The following is a 15,654-nucleotide window of genomic DNA, read 5'->3' as shown; positions in this document are numbered from 1 at the left end:
CATGAAACTTGAAAGTACATGCTAAAATTTCAATCTAATTGTATAATGCCTTGGAAATGTGTTTTCATCTAAAAGGTAAGGTAAAATTTGGTGAAGTAACATGCACACATCTCATTAGCATTAAATGCATTCCCATCATAACTGTTCTGGGAATGAACATTGAAGAGAGGCATAGTACCTAGAGGTAGAGGGATTGTGCCAAGAGAGAGTGAGAATGAGAGAGAGTGCTGAATTTCAAGTGTTATTTCATCAAATGAGCCAAAAGTCCCTTACAATTGATAACTACCTCCTATTTATAGAGCTTGGGTACTACCTATTGGGCCAATTGGGCCTCCAAGATCAGGGCCCATCTGAAGGCCAGGGCCCCGCCTCAAGGGCGGGATATACGCTGGGCGTTGCCCCTCTAGGGGCTCGCCCAGTCCACTAGTCCACAAGACACCGAGCTCGGGGTACGAGAGCTAAGGGTGTCTTTTAAATGCTGTCACATGTCTTATTGTACACCGGAATCTACACTGCCAACATGGCTTGAAAAAAGAGAAGTTAACTATATCGCCAACATGGCGTGAGCAAAAGGAAACTAGCATTTTCAGTTACCCAGTCCACTGACTTGACGAGTAAACCAAGCTGGCAAGTCCACAAGTCCGCAAGCGGCGAGGATGACTACTTTGTATTGGTGACAAGTTGGAGCAGGTGTATGATCGCTCGCCGGCGGGAAAGGTGGCAGGCATGGGTCATGTGCTGATCATTCAGTCATTGACTGGCGGTGACCCCGGCGAGCGACTGAACTTCGTTGTTGGTGTCAATCGTCAGGCGATGGCGTTTGATCCCTATAGTGGCGAGGCTTTTCGCGCTTTCCCTTATTTTAAAACCCTTTCAAATTTCTATCTGCCTCACGTGGCTGCCCCACGTGATGTGTTGGTTACATCAATTTCCCTCTTTCTCCGGAACCGTCACTTCACCTTTCATAACCGTCCCATCGTGCGCAGTAACTCCCCTTTGCACGCGACCCACCTCCCCAAAACCATCATGACTTCCAACCTCCCACACGCGTCCAACACGCGTCACCCTTCCAGCTTCTCCCCTTCTCCTATAAAAACCCTTCTTCCCCACTGTCATCCCTTTCCGAGACCCCTCTTCACTTCCCTAATCGCTTACCAAACTCCTTCTGCCCACTTCCGCTCCGGAGCCGTCGCTTATCACCCTTTCCGCTACCCACTCTTCACATCCTACTCCGGTGAGTCCCACTGTCTTTATCTTTACATCGCACACATACTGATCTTTTCTTTTCTTTCACCTCACTGTCTTCTAAAAATGGCTTCAAACCCTACCTCCCCTAATCACTCTTCTTCCTCCTCCGAAAGCGACCCTGACTCCACCGCTGCCGGCGGCCTCCGTTTAGAGGTTCCGGAGATCCCAGCTCACCGATTAAAAACCTACGCCACCCTGCCCCTTCCAGTCCAAGTAGCCCCCAAACACGAGGCTATAGATCAACCTTCCATCTTCCAAGATAGCGATCCCATTGTGCAATTCGTGAACTCCCTGGGTGGCTTGTCCAATGATGATGAGTTTAACGCCAAACTCAGGATCTGGGTTTGCAGTCCCGGGGATCGCCCCTGGCTTCACAAGCCAGACGGCGACGTAAAGAGATCCCATTTTTTCTTTGCGTACGAATACATGTTTAGCGAGCTTGGAATCAGGCTTCCTTTCTCGCCCTTTGTCCAAACCGTCCTCCGCGACATCAACGTGGCTCCCTGTCAACTCCACCCTAACGCCTGGGCCTTCATTCGATGTTTTGAAATCCTAAGCGCCGCTGTCGGCATCGCCCCGTCCCCCACCAGTTTCTTCTACCTTTACGACGTCGACCCCAAGTCCATCAAAAACAAAGGATGGATTTCCTTGAAGGCCCGAGCCGGCTGGAAGTGTTTGCATCCCCACAAAAGTAACGCGAAGTCCTCCTTCGCACGAAAGTACTTCCGTGTGGCGGTTCATCCCGCCTACCCAGAGGCATTCACCCTCAGAGACGGGACCGCCCTCTTTCCTCTTTACTGGACAGAGAAGCCCAACGGGATCACCGATCCTTCAGAGGATTCCTTGTCCGCCAACGATAAAGCCTTTCTTAATCTCCTTGCCCCACTTCCCATCCTTGACTGCACAACAGTCCTTGAGGGCGCTGACCTCTCAAGAACTCCCAAATACTTAGGTTGCCCATAGCTCACTTTTATTATTGACATTTCCTTTCTCGACTCCTATGTTATCACTGATCGTTTTTTTTTATTGTTACAGAAGATATGAATTTCACGAACGCCGAGCTCCTGAAGGCCCGCGAGAGGAGAATGGCTCGCTTCTCCCCAAAATTCAACACTGAGGGCGACGCGAAAAAACGGGGCGGTGCTGAAAACCAAGCCGAGAGCACCAAAGCTCCCAAGAGGAGAAGATTGACCAAAGCCTCCTCCGACGCCGACACATCCAAACCTGGCGCTCAGCCCACCACTGCTGCTGCTGCGCCTAAAGGCAAAAATGTCGCTGAAGCCTCTGTCGCCGCAGCTACCGAGCCAACCGCCGTACCAGCTTCTTCTCCCGCTTCCGCCGGTGCGACCGCTGCTTTTGCCGCTGAGTCCTCTATTGGCGCCACAGCCGCCTCCGCCGGCGTTAACGCCACAAAAGCTGCTGCGTCTTCCGACACTCCTATTGGAGATAAGGAAAAAGAAAATGAAACCCCAAAGTCTCCCCCTCGCCAAGATGCGCCTCCTAGCCCGCCCTCAACACATGATGCGGGCCCCATGCCTTCCCCGCCTCATCAAGGGGAAAAATCCTGTCCTGGCGCTGCCACTACCTCTGAAGCAGCTCAAATTGAACAAGCCCCTGCTCCTGAGGTCGGTTCTTCAAGCTATTATAATATGCTCCCCAACGCCATTGAACCCTCAGAATTCTTACTTGCTGGTCTCAACCGTGACGTTATAGAAAAAGAAGTTTTGAGTCAGGGCCTGAATGTCACCAAGGAGGAGACTCTTGCTTGCCTCCTACGCGCTGGGTGCATCTTTGCTCACACGTTTGAGAAGTTCAATGCCGCCAACGTTGAAGCTGAGCGGTTGAAGGCCAAAAGTGCTAAGCATCAAGAAGCCGCCGCTGCTTGGGAAAAGCGTTTCGACAAACTGGCGACGCAGGCAGGAAAAGACAAAGTCTATGCCGACAAGATGATTGGCACGGCGGGGATTAAAATCGGCGAGCTGGAGGATCAGCTGGCGCTGATGAAGGAAGAAGCAGATGAGCTTGATGCAAGCCTTCAAGCTTGCAAGAAGGAAAAAGAGCAAGCTGAGAAGGACTTGATCGCCCGAGGCGAGGCGCTGATTGCTAAGGAGTCAGAGCTTGCCATACTGTGCGCTGAGCTGGAGTTAGTGAAAAAGGCGTTGGCGGAGCAAGAGAAAAAGTCTGCGGAGTCCTTGGCCTTGGCGAAATCTGACATGGAGGCGGTGATGCAGGCTACGTCCGAGGAGATCAAGAAAGCGACCGAAACTCATGCCGAGGCCCTCGCCACGAAAGATGCCGAGATTGCTTCCCAACTAGCAAAGATCAAAAGTCTAGAGGACGAGCTGGCGACGGAGAAGGCCAAAGCCATTGAGGCGAGGGAACAAGCCGCTGACATCGCCCTTGACAACCGCGAGCGCGGTTTCTACCTCGCCAAAGATCAGGCCCAACATTTGTACCCGAACTTTGACTTTAGCGCCATGGGAGTAATGAAAGAGATAACCGCCGCAGGACTGGTTGGTCCCGACGATCCTCCCCTGATTGACCAAAACCTCTGGACAGCAACTGAAGAAGAAGAGGAAGAAGAAGAACAGGAGAAAGAAAATAATGAATAATGTAATTTTTAACATTACTTTTATCTTTTACTGTCACCTTGTAGTGCATTTTTCCGCCATTCGTCTATGTTTAAGCAACCCTTCGCCATAGCTTTTTATATCGCCGTTGGACATTTTGTAAGTCATATTGGAATGCTTTCGCCGTACACTACTCGCCTTCCCTCCTATTCATTCGCCGACCTTATATCTTGCGCTATTTTTCACGCGTCATATGATTGAATTACGCCTAACGATTTCGTGCGTTAATTTTAACTAGGACTTGTTGCTTGGTATTCCACCACCAAGACTTTAGACGTTTTTTCCCTAATAGGAAGAAACGGCCTCCATTCTCGAGGACTTCGCCCGGGGCTTTGCCCGCTCGGGGCTTACAATGCTTGGATCCCAATGGCCATTTGGGGGTCCCAAGACTTTTGCCTAGTTAACGGCGCTCGTCGTATTCTGGCGAGACTTACCCAGCACATCGTTTACGGGACCGGCGATCACGTCAGACTTTCCGGAGGGTGATTCCCAGGCGTCAAAGGCCATTTGTGGAATCGCCACAACCTTCAGGGTTCCAGCAAGCCCCTTTGGGGATCAAGCTTGTCCCACTTAGTGATCGCCGTAATTCTTTATGTCGATCGTCAGGGAATCCCTGGAATTTTTTGGACACGAATTTCGTGAATTTTCGTCTTATTTTATTGATTTGTCGTTGCAGTACATTGGACAATTTGAGAACACTTCAGAAAATATTAAAGATATCTGGCTCCGGCGATTCCGACTTGTTCACTTTCTCGCCTGCAATCAACTATAAAAGTAGCGCAAGCTCAAACCATTGAACGATCGAGGTAACTGCCTCCCATCAAGCTCTTCTAAGTGATAGGCCCCATTACCAAGAACTTTAACAATGCGGTAGGGCCCTTCCCAGTTGGGAGTAAGCTTGTTCCCCGGGGCTCCCGATCGCCACTTGAGGACCAGGTCGCCAACCTGCATATCTCGGACGCGAACCCTGCTGTTGAACTTTGCCGCCACGCGCTGCTTCATCGCTGTTTCCCGAATGTGCGCCTCGTCGCGCGTTTCCGACAAAAGGTCCAGCTCCACCGCCATGTTGGCCTGATTTTCCTCTTCAAAACCTGGTCGAGTCCGCCATGTAAAGTTGTCAATCTCCACCGGCAACATGGCATCTACCCCGTAGGTCATTCTAAAGGGGGTTTCCCTTGTAGTAGATTGCTCGGTGGTGTTGTACGACCACAGCACCGCCGGAAGTTCATCCAACCAAGCTCCCTTAGCCTCCGCGAGCCGTCGTCTTAGTCCTCGTAGGATTACCCTGTTTGCAGATTCCACCTGCCCGTTCGTCTGCGGATGCTCAACAGAGGCGAACCTCATCTGTATGCCCATTTCCTTGCAGAACTCCCTTGTTTGACTGCTTGAAAACTGGGTCCCATTGTCAGATACGATCGCCCTTGGGATCCCGAACCTGCAAACAATACGCTTCCAGTAGAAATTGACTATCTTTGCAGAAGTAATCTTGGCCAAGGGTTCAGCCTCAATCCACTTAGTGAAGTAGTCCACCGCCACCAATATAAACTTCATTTGTGCCCTGGCGGTCGGGAAAGGTCCAACTAGGTCCACACCCCACATGGCGAAAGGCCACGGGGCGCTCATCGTTACCAACTCTTTTGGCGGTGCCTTAGACAAATCCGCGAACGCTTGACACTCCTTGCACTGCTTCACGAAGTCCATACAATCTTTCCTGAGGGTGGGCCAGTAAAAACCCGCCCTCAACACTTTGCAAGCCAAAGACCTTCCCCCGATGTGGCTCGCGCACACTCCTTCATGTACTTCAGACATTATCGCTTCGTACTTCTCTGGCGATACACATTTCAACAATGGCGTCGAGAAACCACGGCGATACAAGTGTCCGTCAATGAGAGTATAGTGACTCGCCTCCCGCTGCTGCTCCTTCGTGCATTGCTCCACTTCTGCCGGGTCCCCCGCCAAGATAGATATTATGGGATCCATCCATGTTCTCCCTCTGTTTACGCAGGACATGAGCTCGCCTTCGATGCTTGGGTACGCCAGCGTTTCCTGAATCACACTTTTGTTATTGCCGGGCTTCCGCGTGCTCGCCAGTTTGGCTAGCGCGTCCGCCCGCTGATTTTCTGCCCGAGGAACGTACTCCACCACGACCTTTTGAAAGAGTGTCATCAAATACCGTACCCGCTCAAGGTACTTGATCAGATTAGGATCTTTGACCTGGAAAGTTCCCTTCACTTGATTCTCCACCAATTGTGAGTCCGTTCTTATCAACAAACTCCTGATCTTCACTTCCCGCGCCAACTTCAATCCGGCGATGAGAGCTTCATATTCTGCTTGGTTGTTCGTTGCTTTGAACTCGAATTTCAGGGATTGCTCCAACACTAGTTCCCCCGGCCCTTCTAACGTTACTCCCGCGCCGCTGCCACTACTATTGGAGGATCCATCCACAAAGAGAGTCCACTGAGTGTCCACTCTTTCAAACCGATCTGGAGTCAACTCGACCACAAAGTCAGCTAGTGACTGCGCACCAACCGTGCCCCGCTTATCGTATTGCAAACCATACTCTGACAATTCAACCGACCAGGCGACCAATCTACCTGATAAATCCGGTTTTTGTAATACTTGCCTCAAGGGCAAATCCGTCCGCACCTTCACGGGAAAACTCTGAAAATAAGGTCTCAACCGCCGGGCGGTGATGAGGACCGCCAGCGCCGCCCTCTCAATTTTCTGATATCTGACCTCCGCGCCCTGGAGTGTGTGACTAACAAAATAAACAATTCGATGCTCGCCATCTATCTCCTGCAACATCACAGAACTCAGAGCACTATCGCTCACAGCAAAATACAAATGCAGCGGGTGTCCCTGTATTGGTTTCGACAAGATCGGCGGTGACGATAGGAGTTCCTTGAGGCGAACGAAAGCTTCCTCACACTCCGCCGTCCACTCGAATGCGACATTCTTGCGAAGACACTTGAAAAAAGGAAAAGATCTGTCACCAGACTTGGGAAGAAACCGAGATAAAGCTGCTATTCGCCCCGTCAAACGTTGGACTTCTTTCACATTGGAAGGGCTTTTCATCTGCTGAATCGCCTTGCATTTTTCTGGGTTTATCTCGATTCCTCTGGATGTGATCATGAATCCCAAAAACTTACCCCCCTGAACACCAAAAGAGCATTTCTCCGGATTGAGGCGCATACTGTGCTTCCTAATTTCGCCAAATGCTTCCTCCAGATCTTGATGATGGTCTAAACCTCGTACTGATTTAACAATCATGTCATCAACGTAAACCTCCATGTTTCTTCCCACCTGCCCAGCAAAAACCCTATCCATCAATCTTTGGTAGGTAGCCCCAGCGTTCTTTAGTCCAAACGGCATGGTGCGATAGCAATAATTGACTCTGGCAGTCATAAAAGCCGTTTTGTCCTCGTCTGCCAGGTGCATGCGGATTTGATGATAGCCAGAATAAGCATCCATCAAGCTAAGCAGTTCGTTGCCCGAGGCACCATCAACAAGGCTATCGATGCTGGGAAGGGGATACGAATCTTTTGGACATGCCTTGTTTAAGTCTGTGTAATCTACACACATCCGCCATTTCCCGTTCGCCTTCTTTACCATTACGACGTTCGCCAACCACGTCGGATACTTCACTTCCCTGATGAACTCTGCCGCCAACAACTTGTCGACCTCCTGTTGCACCGCCTTCCCTTTGTCGCCACCCAAGCGCCTCCTAAGTTGTGAAACTGGCTTGACACTTGGATTCAATGCTAACCGATGGCATATGAAGTTTGGATCAATCCCAGGCATGTCTTTGCAGCTCCAAGCAAACAAGTCTAAGTTCTCCCCAAGCAGTTTTGTCAGGCGCGTCTCCTGCTCCTCCGTCAGTCTGGTCCCAATCTTCAAAGTGCGATCGCCAAACTTTAGCGCCTTCGTTTCCTCAATTGGCGTGGGCCTATTTACTCGCCCCTCGCCCCGGGGATCAAGATTTTCATCCGAAGCTTCGATTTCATAACATCTATGACCAACCAACGCACTCTTCTTGCCGTACAAGTTAAGGCAATTATTGTAACACTCCCTCGCCATCTTCTGGTCCACCTTCAGCTTTCCCACCTTTCCACTGCTTAGCGGATACTTGACCGCCAAGTGGGCTGTCGAAATTACAGCACAAAGGCGATTCAATGTATTTCGCCCAATGATGACATTGTAGGATGCTACCACCTGGAGAACCAGATACCTTACCTTCAAAACCCTAGCACACTCGTCTTCCCCAAATATTGTGTCTAGATCAATGTATCCCCGCACCATTACTTGCTCCCCCGCGAAACCTACCAAGGTTCCCGCGTATGGAGTTAGATCATTGTCAGTTAGTCCCAACTTGTCAAATGCATCACCATAGATAATATCAGCCGAACTACCCTGATCCAGGAGTACCCTTCTAACGTTGAAACTGTTCATCCTTAACTGCACCACAATCGGGCCGTCCTTATGAGGCTTTATCCCCTCAAAGTCCGCCATCGAGATTGTTATGTCAGGGTGTACGAATCCAAAAGCGACCTCATGAACGGAATTAACGGCACGAACATGGCGCTTACGCGCCGCGTGAGTGTCGCCACCGCCGCCAAATCCCCCGGCGATGGTGTTGATGGTTCCGACGGGCGGTCCAGAGTGTTGAGCGAACGTGTCATCAGCCCCTTTTGTGGCGATAGCCGCTGATTCTTGCTTTTTCTTGCCCTTAGTGTCCGCTCGCTCCTCCTCCCGCTTGTGCGCTTTGTTTTGATCGCCACCATTGCGCCACTGGCCTTGACGATTTCCTTGATATCCCGCCCGAATCAACTTATCAATCTCCCGCTGCAAAGTCCAACAGTCATCCGTATCATGCCCGGCGGACCGGTGGAACTCGCACCACTTCTTGGGATTGGCGTCCCGTGGCTGATACTTTGGGGCCTCCGGCTCATCCACTAGATTGGCGTCGCTTGCCCCTCGGAGCATATCCGATACATCTGTGTTCATCACCATATCAGTTTCCTCCCGCTGGCGATGAGACTTAGATTGCCAAGGCCGACGTTGTTCATAATCATCGCGCCGTGGATACAACTGTTCCTTGGTCGGTTTGAATACCGACTTCCCCTTACCTGGCCTCTGCTGTTTGCCGTCCCCCTTATCCTCGCCGCTCCTATCTTTTTTCACGCGCTTGGGCGACGTGTCGCCCTTTTCCAACTTCGCGCGCTTTCTTTTGAAAGCGTCGTCCTCCTCGTCCAGAATATAAGTGCTGGCACGAGCACGCATCTCTCCCATCGAGCGCGCCGGCTTACGTGTCAATTTGCTGTTCAACCCTCCCGGCAGCAAACCGTTTTTAAATGCTAAAGCACAAGCTCGAGGCTCCTCGTCTTCTACCTTTACCGACGCCGCGCTATACCTTGCCATGTACTCTTTCAGTGACTCCCCTTCCTGCTGGCGAATATTGTATAGGTCATTGATCGTCACCGGCTGATTCTTATTTGCCGAGAATTGCACTAGAAACTTGGATGAGAAGTCTCTGAAATTTGAAATCGATCCACGCGGCAAAGTTGTGAACCACGCCATCGCCGTCGATTTGAACGTCGATGGAAACATCCTGCACTTCACCACATCTGACGCCGCAATTATCACCATCTTTGTATTAAAATACAGAAGATGATCTTTCGGATCGGAATCTCCGCTGTAAGAATCCAGAACTAACGTTTTCATGTTATCCGGAATCGCCACATTCTCAACATCTTCCGAGAACGGACGGAACTCAGCCACGGAATCTGCTTCTCTGCTTCCATCATCTCGCTGCTCGCGACGGTAGAAATCTAACTGAGCCTGTAGATGCTCATTCCGCTGCTGGATGTTGCCAATACTGCGCATCAAATGGCGCCATTGCTCCTGTGTCACCGCCGGCTGTTGTTCCGGAGCAGGTGAATTCTCTGGTGAGCGCTCCAGAGATCCTACCTGTGAAGGCGATGGAGGAGGTGGTGGTGATGGAAGAGGAGAAGGCGACTGTACTCCTGTCGTTCGTACCGGAGAATCCAGGTCCACACGATGAGGCCGCCGAGGCGGCGAAATCCGCTGTCGCATTGGTGAATGATGCTGCCTCCTGCGTCGAGTCTCCATCCAAACCAGAAACGATGCAAACTCGATCGGAGAACCAACACTAGTCACAGAATCAAAATCGGAAAACCAGAGAATTGCCTAATCACAATCAGAGGTAACTTCATGCACAATCAATCCACGTGAATGGGAGTAGAAAGTTTACAGTCCCCACAGACGGCGCCAAATGTTCTGGGAATGAACATTGAAGAGAGGCATAGTACCTAGAGGTAGAGGGATTGTGCCAAGAGAGAGTGAGAATGAGAGAGAGTGCTGAATTTCAAGTGTTATTTCATCAAATGAGCCAAAAGTCCCTTACAATTGATAACTACCTCCTATTTATAGAGCTTGGGTACTACCTATTGGGCCAATTGGGCCTCCAAGATCAGGGCCCATCTGAAGGCCAGGGCCCCGCCTCAAGGGCGGGATATACGCTGGGCGTTGCCCCTCTAGGGGCTCGCCCAGTCCAATAACATTAAATCAAACTACATCCTTGTCATTCAAAACTGGTCATTTCATGGTATACTCAAATAGTTGGCAAAAGATTAAGAGTGAATAAGTGAAGTGAAGATATGCAAACATTTTAATATGAACAGTGTTGCATCTATATCATCTAACAATCTTTTTTCCTATCATTGGACAAATTTATAGATTTAGATCACAATAAGATTTAGATTGAAAATGCATTTTGATTGATTGAAAAGTATTTAAATATAAAAAGTGTTGCATATCATATAACTATCTATCATACTTTTTAATATTCATTCAATCAGATCATGAATCATTTCGAAAGAATTTGTAAACATCTTTCATGAGTTTGAATATTTTTGGTAACGAAAATATTTGACCTAAATTAAATTAAGTAAACTTATTAAAATGAATTATCCATCCATGCTCTATTATAAGTTCTTTGTTATGATCATTTTTTTCGAATATAGAACTTTCCAATAGGATATGAGAAACATCAGTTATTTTTACTAATTTTTACACGTATAACATTTACAATTTTGTATCTCTTCAAATAAAATCAATATTTATTTTTCAATGACACAATCACTGTCAGGAAATATAATTTTTCTTAATCTATGAAAAAAAAGTGATATAAACTTGTACAACTAATATAGTTGTGCATGTTACTGAGAACTTACTATTAAATACTATAATAGCTTGTTATGAAAGAATTCATAATCTGTTTGAATCATATTAAAAATGATGAAAATATTTAACCGTGAATATGAATAAGAGATAAAAAGCATAAGATAGTCCAAACTTGAATTCAAATATCAAAGTCCTGATGATACATAACAAACACCAAACTTAGCATAGTATCCAACAAAGTACTAATAAAAGAAACCAAAAAACAACTAATGGTTCCAGGTTTAACCAAACATAACTCAGGAAAAAAGTTCAAACCCTTAATAAAATTACATGGTAAACACATATACTATGTAGGTATCAGATTCAGATGACTCCCACAACTCAATATTATGAACTTCTACAGAATTTCCAAGCCTAACAAAATCATTCCTATAAAAGTCACACCACCCTGCAGCAATCTCACCTTGCCTCCCACCACTGGAAGATGAACTTGCATTTGAAATATGTGGAGGATACCATGTAATGTGCCACTGAGTGATGGAGTTATCAGGAAGACGAACATTAATGACGGCAGGAAGCTGAGGGAAAAAGACTTGTTGTATATTGCTTGAAATAGTCTACAAAAGAACCATGAATATAATGTCAGCAAAAATAATAATAACACTATATGATGGCAAGAGTAATAGACAAACCACAGTTTGATTATCATGTATGTGTGCATCAGTTATATTAGTTTGCCAAATCATCTCCATCCATGGTGCTGGTTGAATTTCTTCATTGGACTCATTATCACTTGATGTATTAATCACTTCATTCTCTTGCACAGCATCAATGTTAGGATTAAACTGAGGTAGATCTTCAGGAGGAAGGTTGTAATGGATCTCCTGGCCTAATGCGTCAAAAATGTGGATTAAAATTCTAGCCTGGCGATCATAGATAAATTGAATGGCAACAGATGTTTGAATTTGGTGAAATGAACGCAGCAGAAATAAACCAGCCCCAATTCTGTACTCCCCTTGGTTGTAATAGTAAGGCATCTCAAAAGAGTTTCCTACAGGATCTTGAAGCTGAACAACATCATTAATTTCAGCACCTACAGTTTCATGAAATCGTCGCGGAACAACAACATATGTCTGTACATTTAAAAAAAAATTGACATTAAAATCAAAACATTTCTCAAATGAAAAACTTATGTCTATAAATGAGAAATTTGATGTAATCAAACATAATTACCATTTCAAGATGGAGAGGTCTCATGAAGATCCTTGGATTGGTATGAGATGATCTCAAGCGAAATGCATACATGTTGTCGTCGGTTAATAAATAAGTAAATCAATGAAAATAATATTTAGTGAGGTAGATAATACAAAACTGAATTCTTAAATTTAGCAAGTGTAGTTTTTAAAAACCTATAATGAGAATGACAAAATTACAAATTGAGATTTGTAGTGGACACAAAAAGAAGAAATAAGAATACATAAGAGTACATTTGCAAGACGTAATACGCATGAAAATGATTTGTTATCTATCATATTGTTCTGAAATCAACTGAACTCAAACAACACATATTATAACTTCGTCCCTCTTTAACTTATCACTTTCTATTGTTAGTTTTATTTTTTGCTTCGGTTTGTGCTTGAAAAATTTAAATGTTCTTACACCTAGTGGACCTAGAAAACTCTCTGATTTTAATACTTTGGTTCTAGAAAAGTCAGAACACATTACTTGTTATAATTGACCTACCAAAATGTCCTACTTACATTGGATGCTAGCCACAGAAAACAACAAATATACAGCAAGTATGACAATCAGAAGAAAATAATCAAACAGGGCAAATATATGAAGGTAAGGAAACAAAGGAAAAGTGCAAAACGCAGAAATGTGAAGAGTGACCAAGTTGTGTGATTCTAAAATCAAATGGTATATCTATTAAAATCTATACATGTAAATCACTTAACTAAAGAGAGGAAGAAAAAAAAACATAACAACATTCAGCATGCATGTCTATAGATTGGACCAAGGAGTAAGAACAAATCAGAAACTTAGGAGAAGAACTCATACCTGAGATGAATGTGGAATCAAGAGAGAGAGAGAGGTCGGACAGAGAGGAGATTTCAGGATACAATGAGAAGATGATATTGAGGATAGAGAATAGATCAAGATAGAAGATAAAGGGTTGAGGCTATGAGCCTATTGAATGAAGATTGATCAACGCGTGTTTGATCAACTTGGGAAACGAAAAAGTTTTTTTCATTAAACAACTTGTGTAAGTAGAAAAGATCAACAACAGTCATTGTTTTACCTTTTTATTTTGAAACTGAATCCGTTTTTATTTTCTTACTTTTTATTTCAAATTTGAATCTTAAAATATTAGAAAAGATTTTTTAAATAATAAAACTTAAAAAGAATAAATATGAACAAAATTTGTTTTAACTAAAAGAAAAGATAAATGCTAACTTTATAAGAGTGAACTAATCAATTTGCATTCAAATTATTTTCGTCCAATAACATAAAAAAAAATTGGATTCAAATTTTAAAAACAAAAATCTTAAATTGGTGTACAATGAAATTGTGCCACCTCATGCCAAGTGATTTGAAATTTATTTCATCTTATTTTGAAATTTAAAAACTACAACAATAAAGCACTAATGTGAAAAATTATTTATGTACATAGTTACGGAAAACTTAATCTCCAATTAGTCCTTTTGACATAAGTTTCACATTAAAACATAAAAAATAGGTGACCCCTAATGTGGACCACTTTTAAAGTAGTCTAATTTTAGACCACTTTTTTTAACCTGCTATAATAGGTCAACACATCTTTTTTAAAAGAAATTTAATACATAACAAATTTTTAATGATATTTTTTCTTTAAATAAATAATGTGTTGACCTGCTATACCCAGTCAAAGTAGGTGGTGTAAAATTACACCACCTAAAATTGGTGCATATTAGGTTCACCCTAAAAAATAAGGAAGTTCTCAGTAAAACTCATACAAAGAAGCTTTTGATTACTTGTATTTTTAAGGTGAATGAATTTTTTTTTTTGGTTGCTTAAGAACAAAAACAAAACAGAACAGACAAAGAAAGGCAACTAACTGATTTTTAATTAAGTCTGTTGAATAAAGAAAAATTCATTTTATAAAAGATATTGTACCTATAAAATAGGTTAACAGTTTTGGAATAAGCAGTTTCCACCTAAATTATTACTTAGGAGAGGATATTGAACTATATATTCTCATTTGCTATTTCTTGTGCTGCTATGTACACCTATTGAAGTAAGACTAAGGAAATCTCTATCTAATATATAACTTTGTCATATGAAATTGATCAAAATAAGAATATCAGTGGACAGTAAAAATAATTTAAAAGGATGAACATAACAGAATATTATCTTCATTACATAGATTCAGTAGAATTCAATCATACTACAACAACATAACAACAATACAGGGACTCTTCCTAGTCTACTTTGATACACATGTTATACAACAAAAATAACATGGTCCAGTGTAAGATCACAGTTTTGGGACTAAACATAAATACACTAAGGAGAGTCCTAGTAAATTAAACAATATGACATAATATTAAGATACAAAAAAATTTGATCAAGAGATTGATCTTAAGCAGACAGGTCAACAACTTCCCACACGTCCATCTCTTCACCATTCTCATTAGATGTGACCTCAACTTCACCAAAGTCTTTGGTTAAATCAATTACTTCTTTAGATGTAACTTCATCATTCTTGTCCATCTTGGTAAAATCAGAAACCTCAAATGACTGGGTCATAGTACCAATTTGAGTGGGTGAAAGCTCAAATACTTCATCATCACGTGTAAGATCAACAATTTCAATAGACTTAAGCTTTTGGTCAATATCAGCTTTTGTATCTTCAGCCAGATTGGTTGTAGCCTTAGTGATATCTGCACTATTATTAATCACAGCAGCAATTTCAGACTTCTTCATAAAGGTATCAACAATTTGTGCACCAGAAGTTTCAGCTTCAGCTTTGCCACCATACCTTTCATTCACACTCTTTTCCAAAACAGCTTCAATAGCATCAAGATCACCCGATATTTCAGAAACAAATGTATCAAATTCAGCCTCCAACTTCCTCTTTAAAGAACGATGAAAAACAGTAGTGTTGGAACTCTGGCCAACAACTGCAGAAGCTTTTTCTCCCACATTATACTTGACACCAGCAACTTTCTTATACTTTAATTTCCCAAGATGCTTCTCCTCAACGTTGGAATTGTCATGAACATCTTCTAGTTGAGTGAATGGAGGAACAAACTTGCCCTGATGTGTGTTAGGGACATCATAAGTAAACAGAAAACAAAAAGTGCAAAAAATATAAGTGCGAATTAGAAAGGGGTATATTTCACCTTCAAAGGAGTGGTAAACAATTTGTCAGCCATAAACTGCTTAATTGTTTCAGCATCAGCACATATCCTAATAACCTCATAGATTTCTTGACGATTGTAAGTCCTACCAATTCCAGCTCGAATCTTAAATAATAACTCCTTCCCTACTAATTTCTCCTCAACTTGAGGAGGAAAATCAGAACAGGGTG

The 15,654-nt window shown here is 44.2% G+C and overlaps 1 protein-coding gene across 1 annotated transcript; it reads right to left on the bottom strand.

The window, feature by feature from the left end:
- Window positions 1–11,229: 11,229 nt before the first annotated feature.
- Window positions 11,230–13,130, bottom strand: LOC130748380 (uncharacterized). The gene is made up of 3 exons (XM_057601602.1): window positions 12,315–13,130; window positions 11,774–12,214; window positions 11,230–11,698 (listed from the first exon to the last, which is right to left on the bottom strand). Exons 1-3 carry the CDS (start codon window positions 12,384–12,386, stop codon window positions 11,408–11,410), a joined length of 804 nt encoding a protein of 267 aa, XP_057457585.1. The 5' UTR covers window positions 12,387–13,130; the 3' UTR covers window positions 11,230–11,407.
- Window positions 13,131–15,654: the final 2,524 nt, after the last annotated feature.

This window comes from Lotus japonicus, chromosome 3 (assembly GCF_012489685.1).
Source record: "Lotus japonicus ecotype B-129 chromosome 3, LjGifu_v1.2".
In the NCBI taxonomy this organism is placed as follows: Eukaryota; Viridiplantae; Streptophyta; class Magnoliopsida; order Fabales; family Fabaceae; genus Lotus; species Lotus japonicus.
This window is presented reverse-complemented; position numbering and strand designations above follow the sequence as displayed.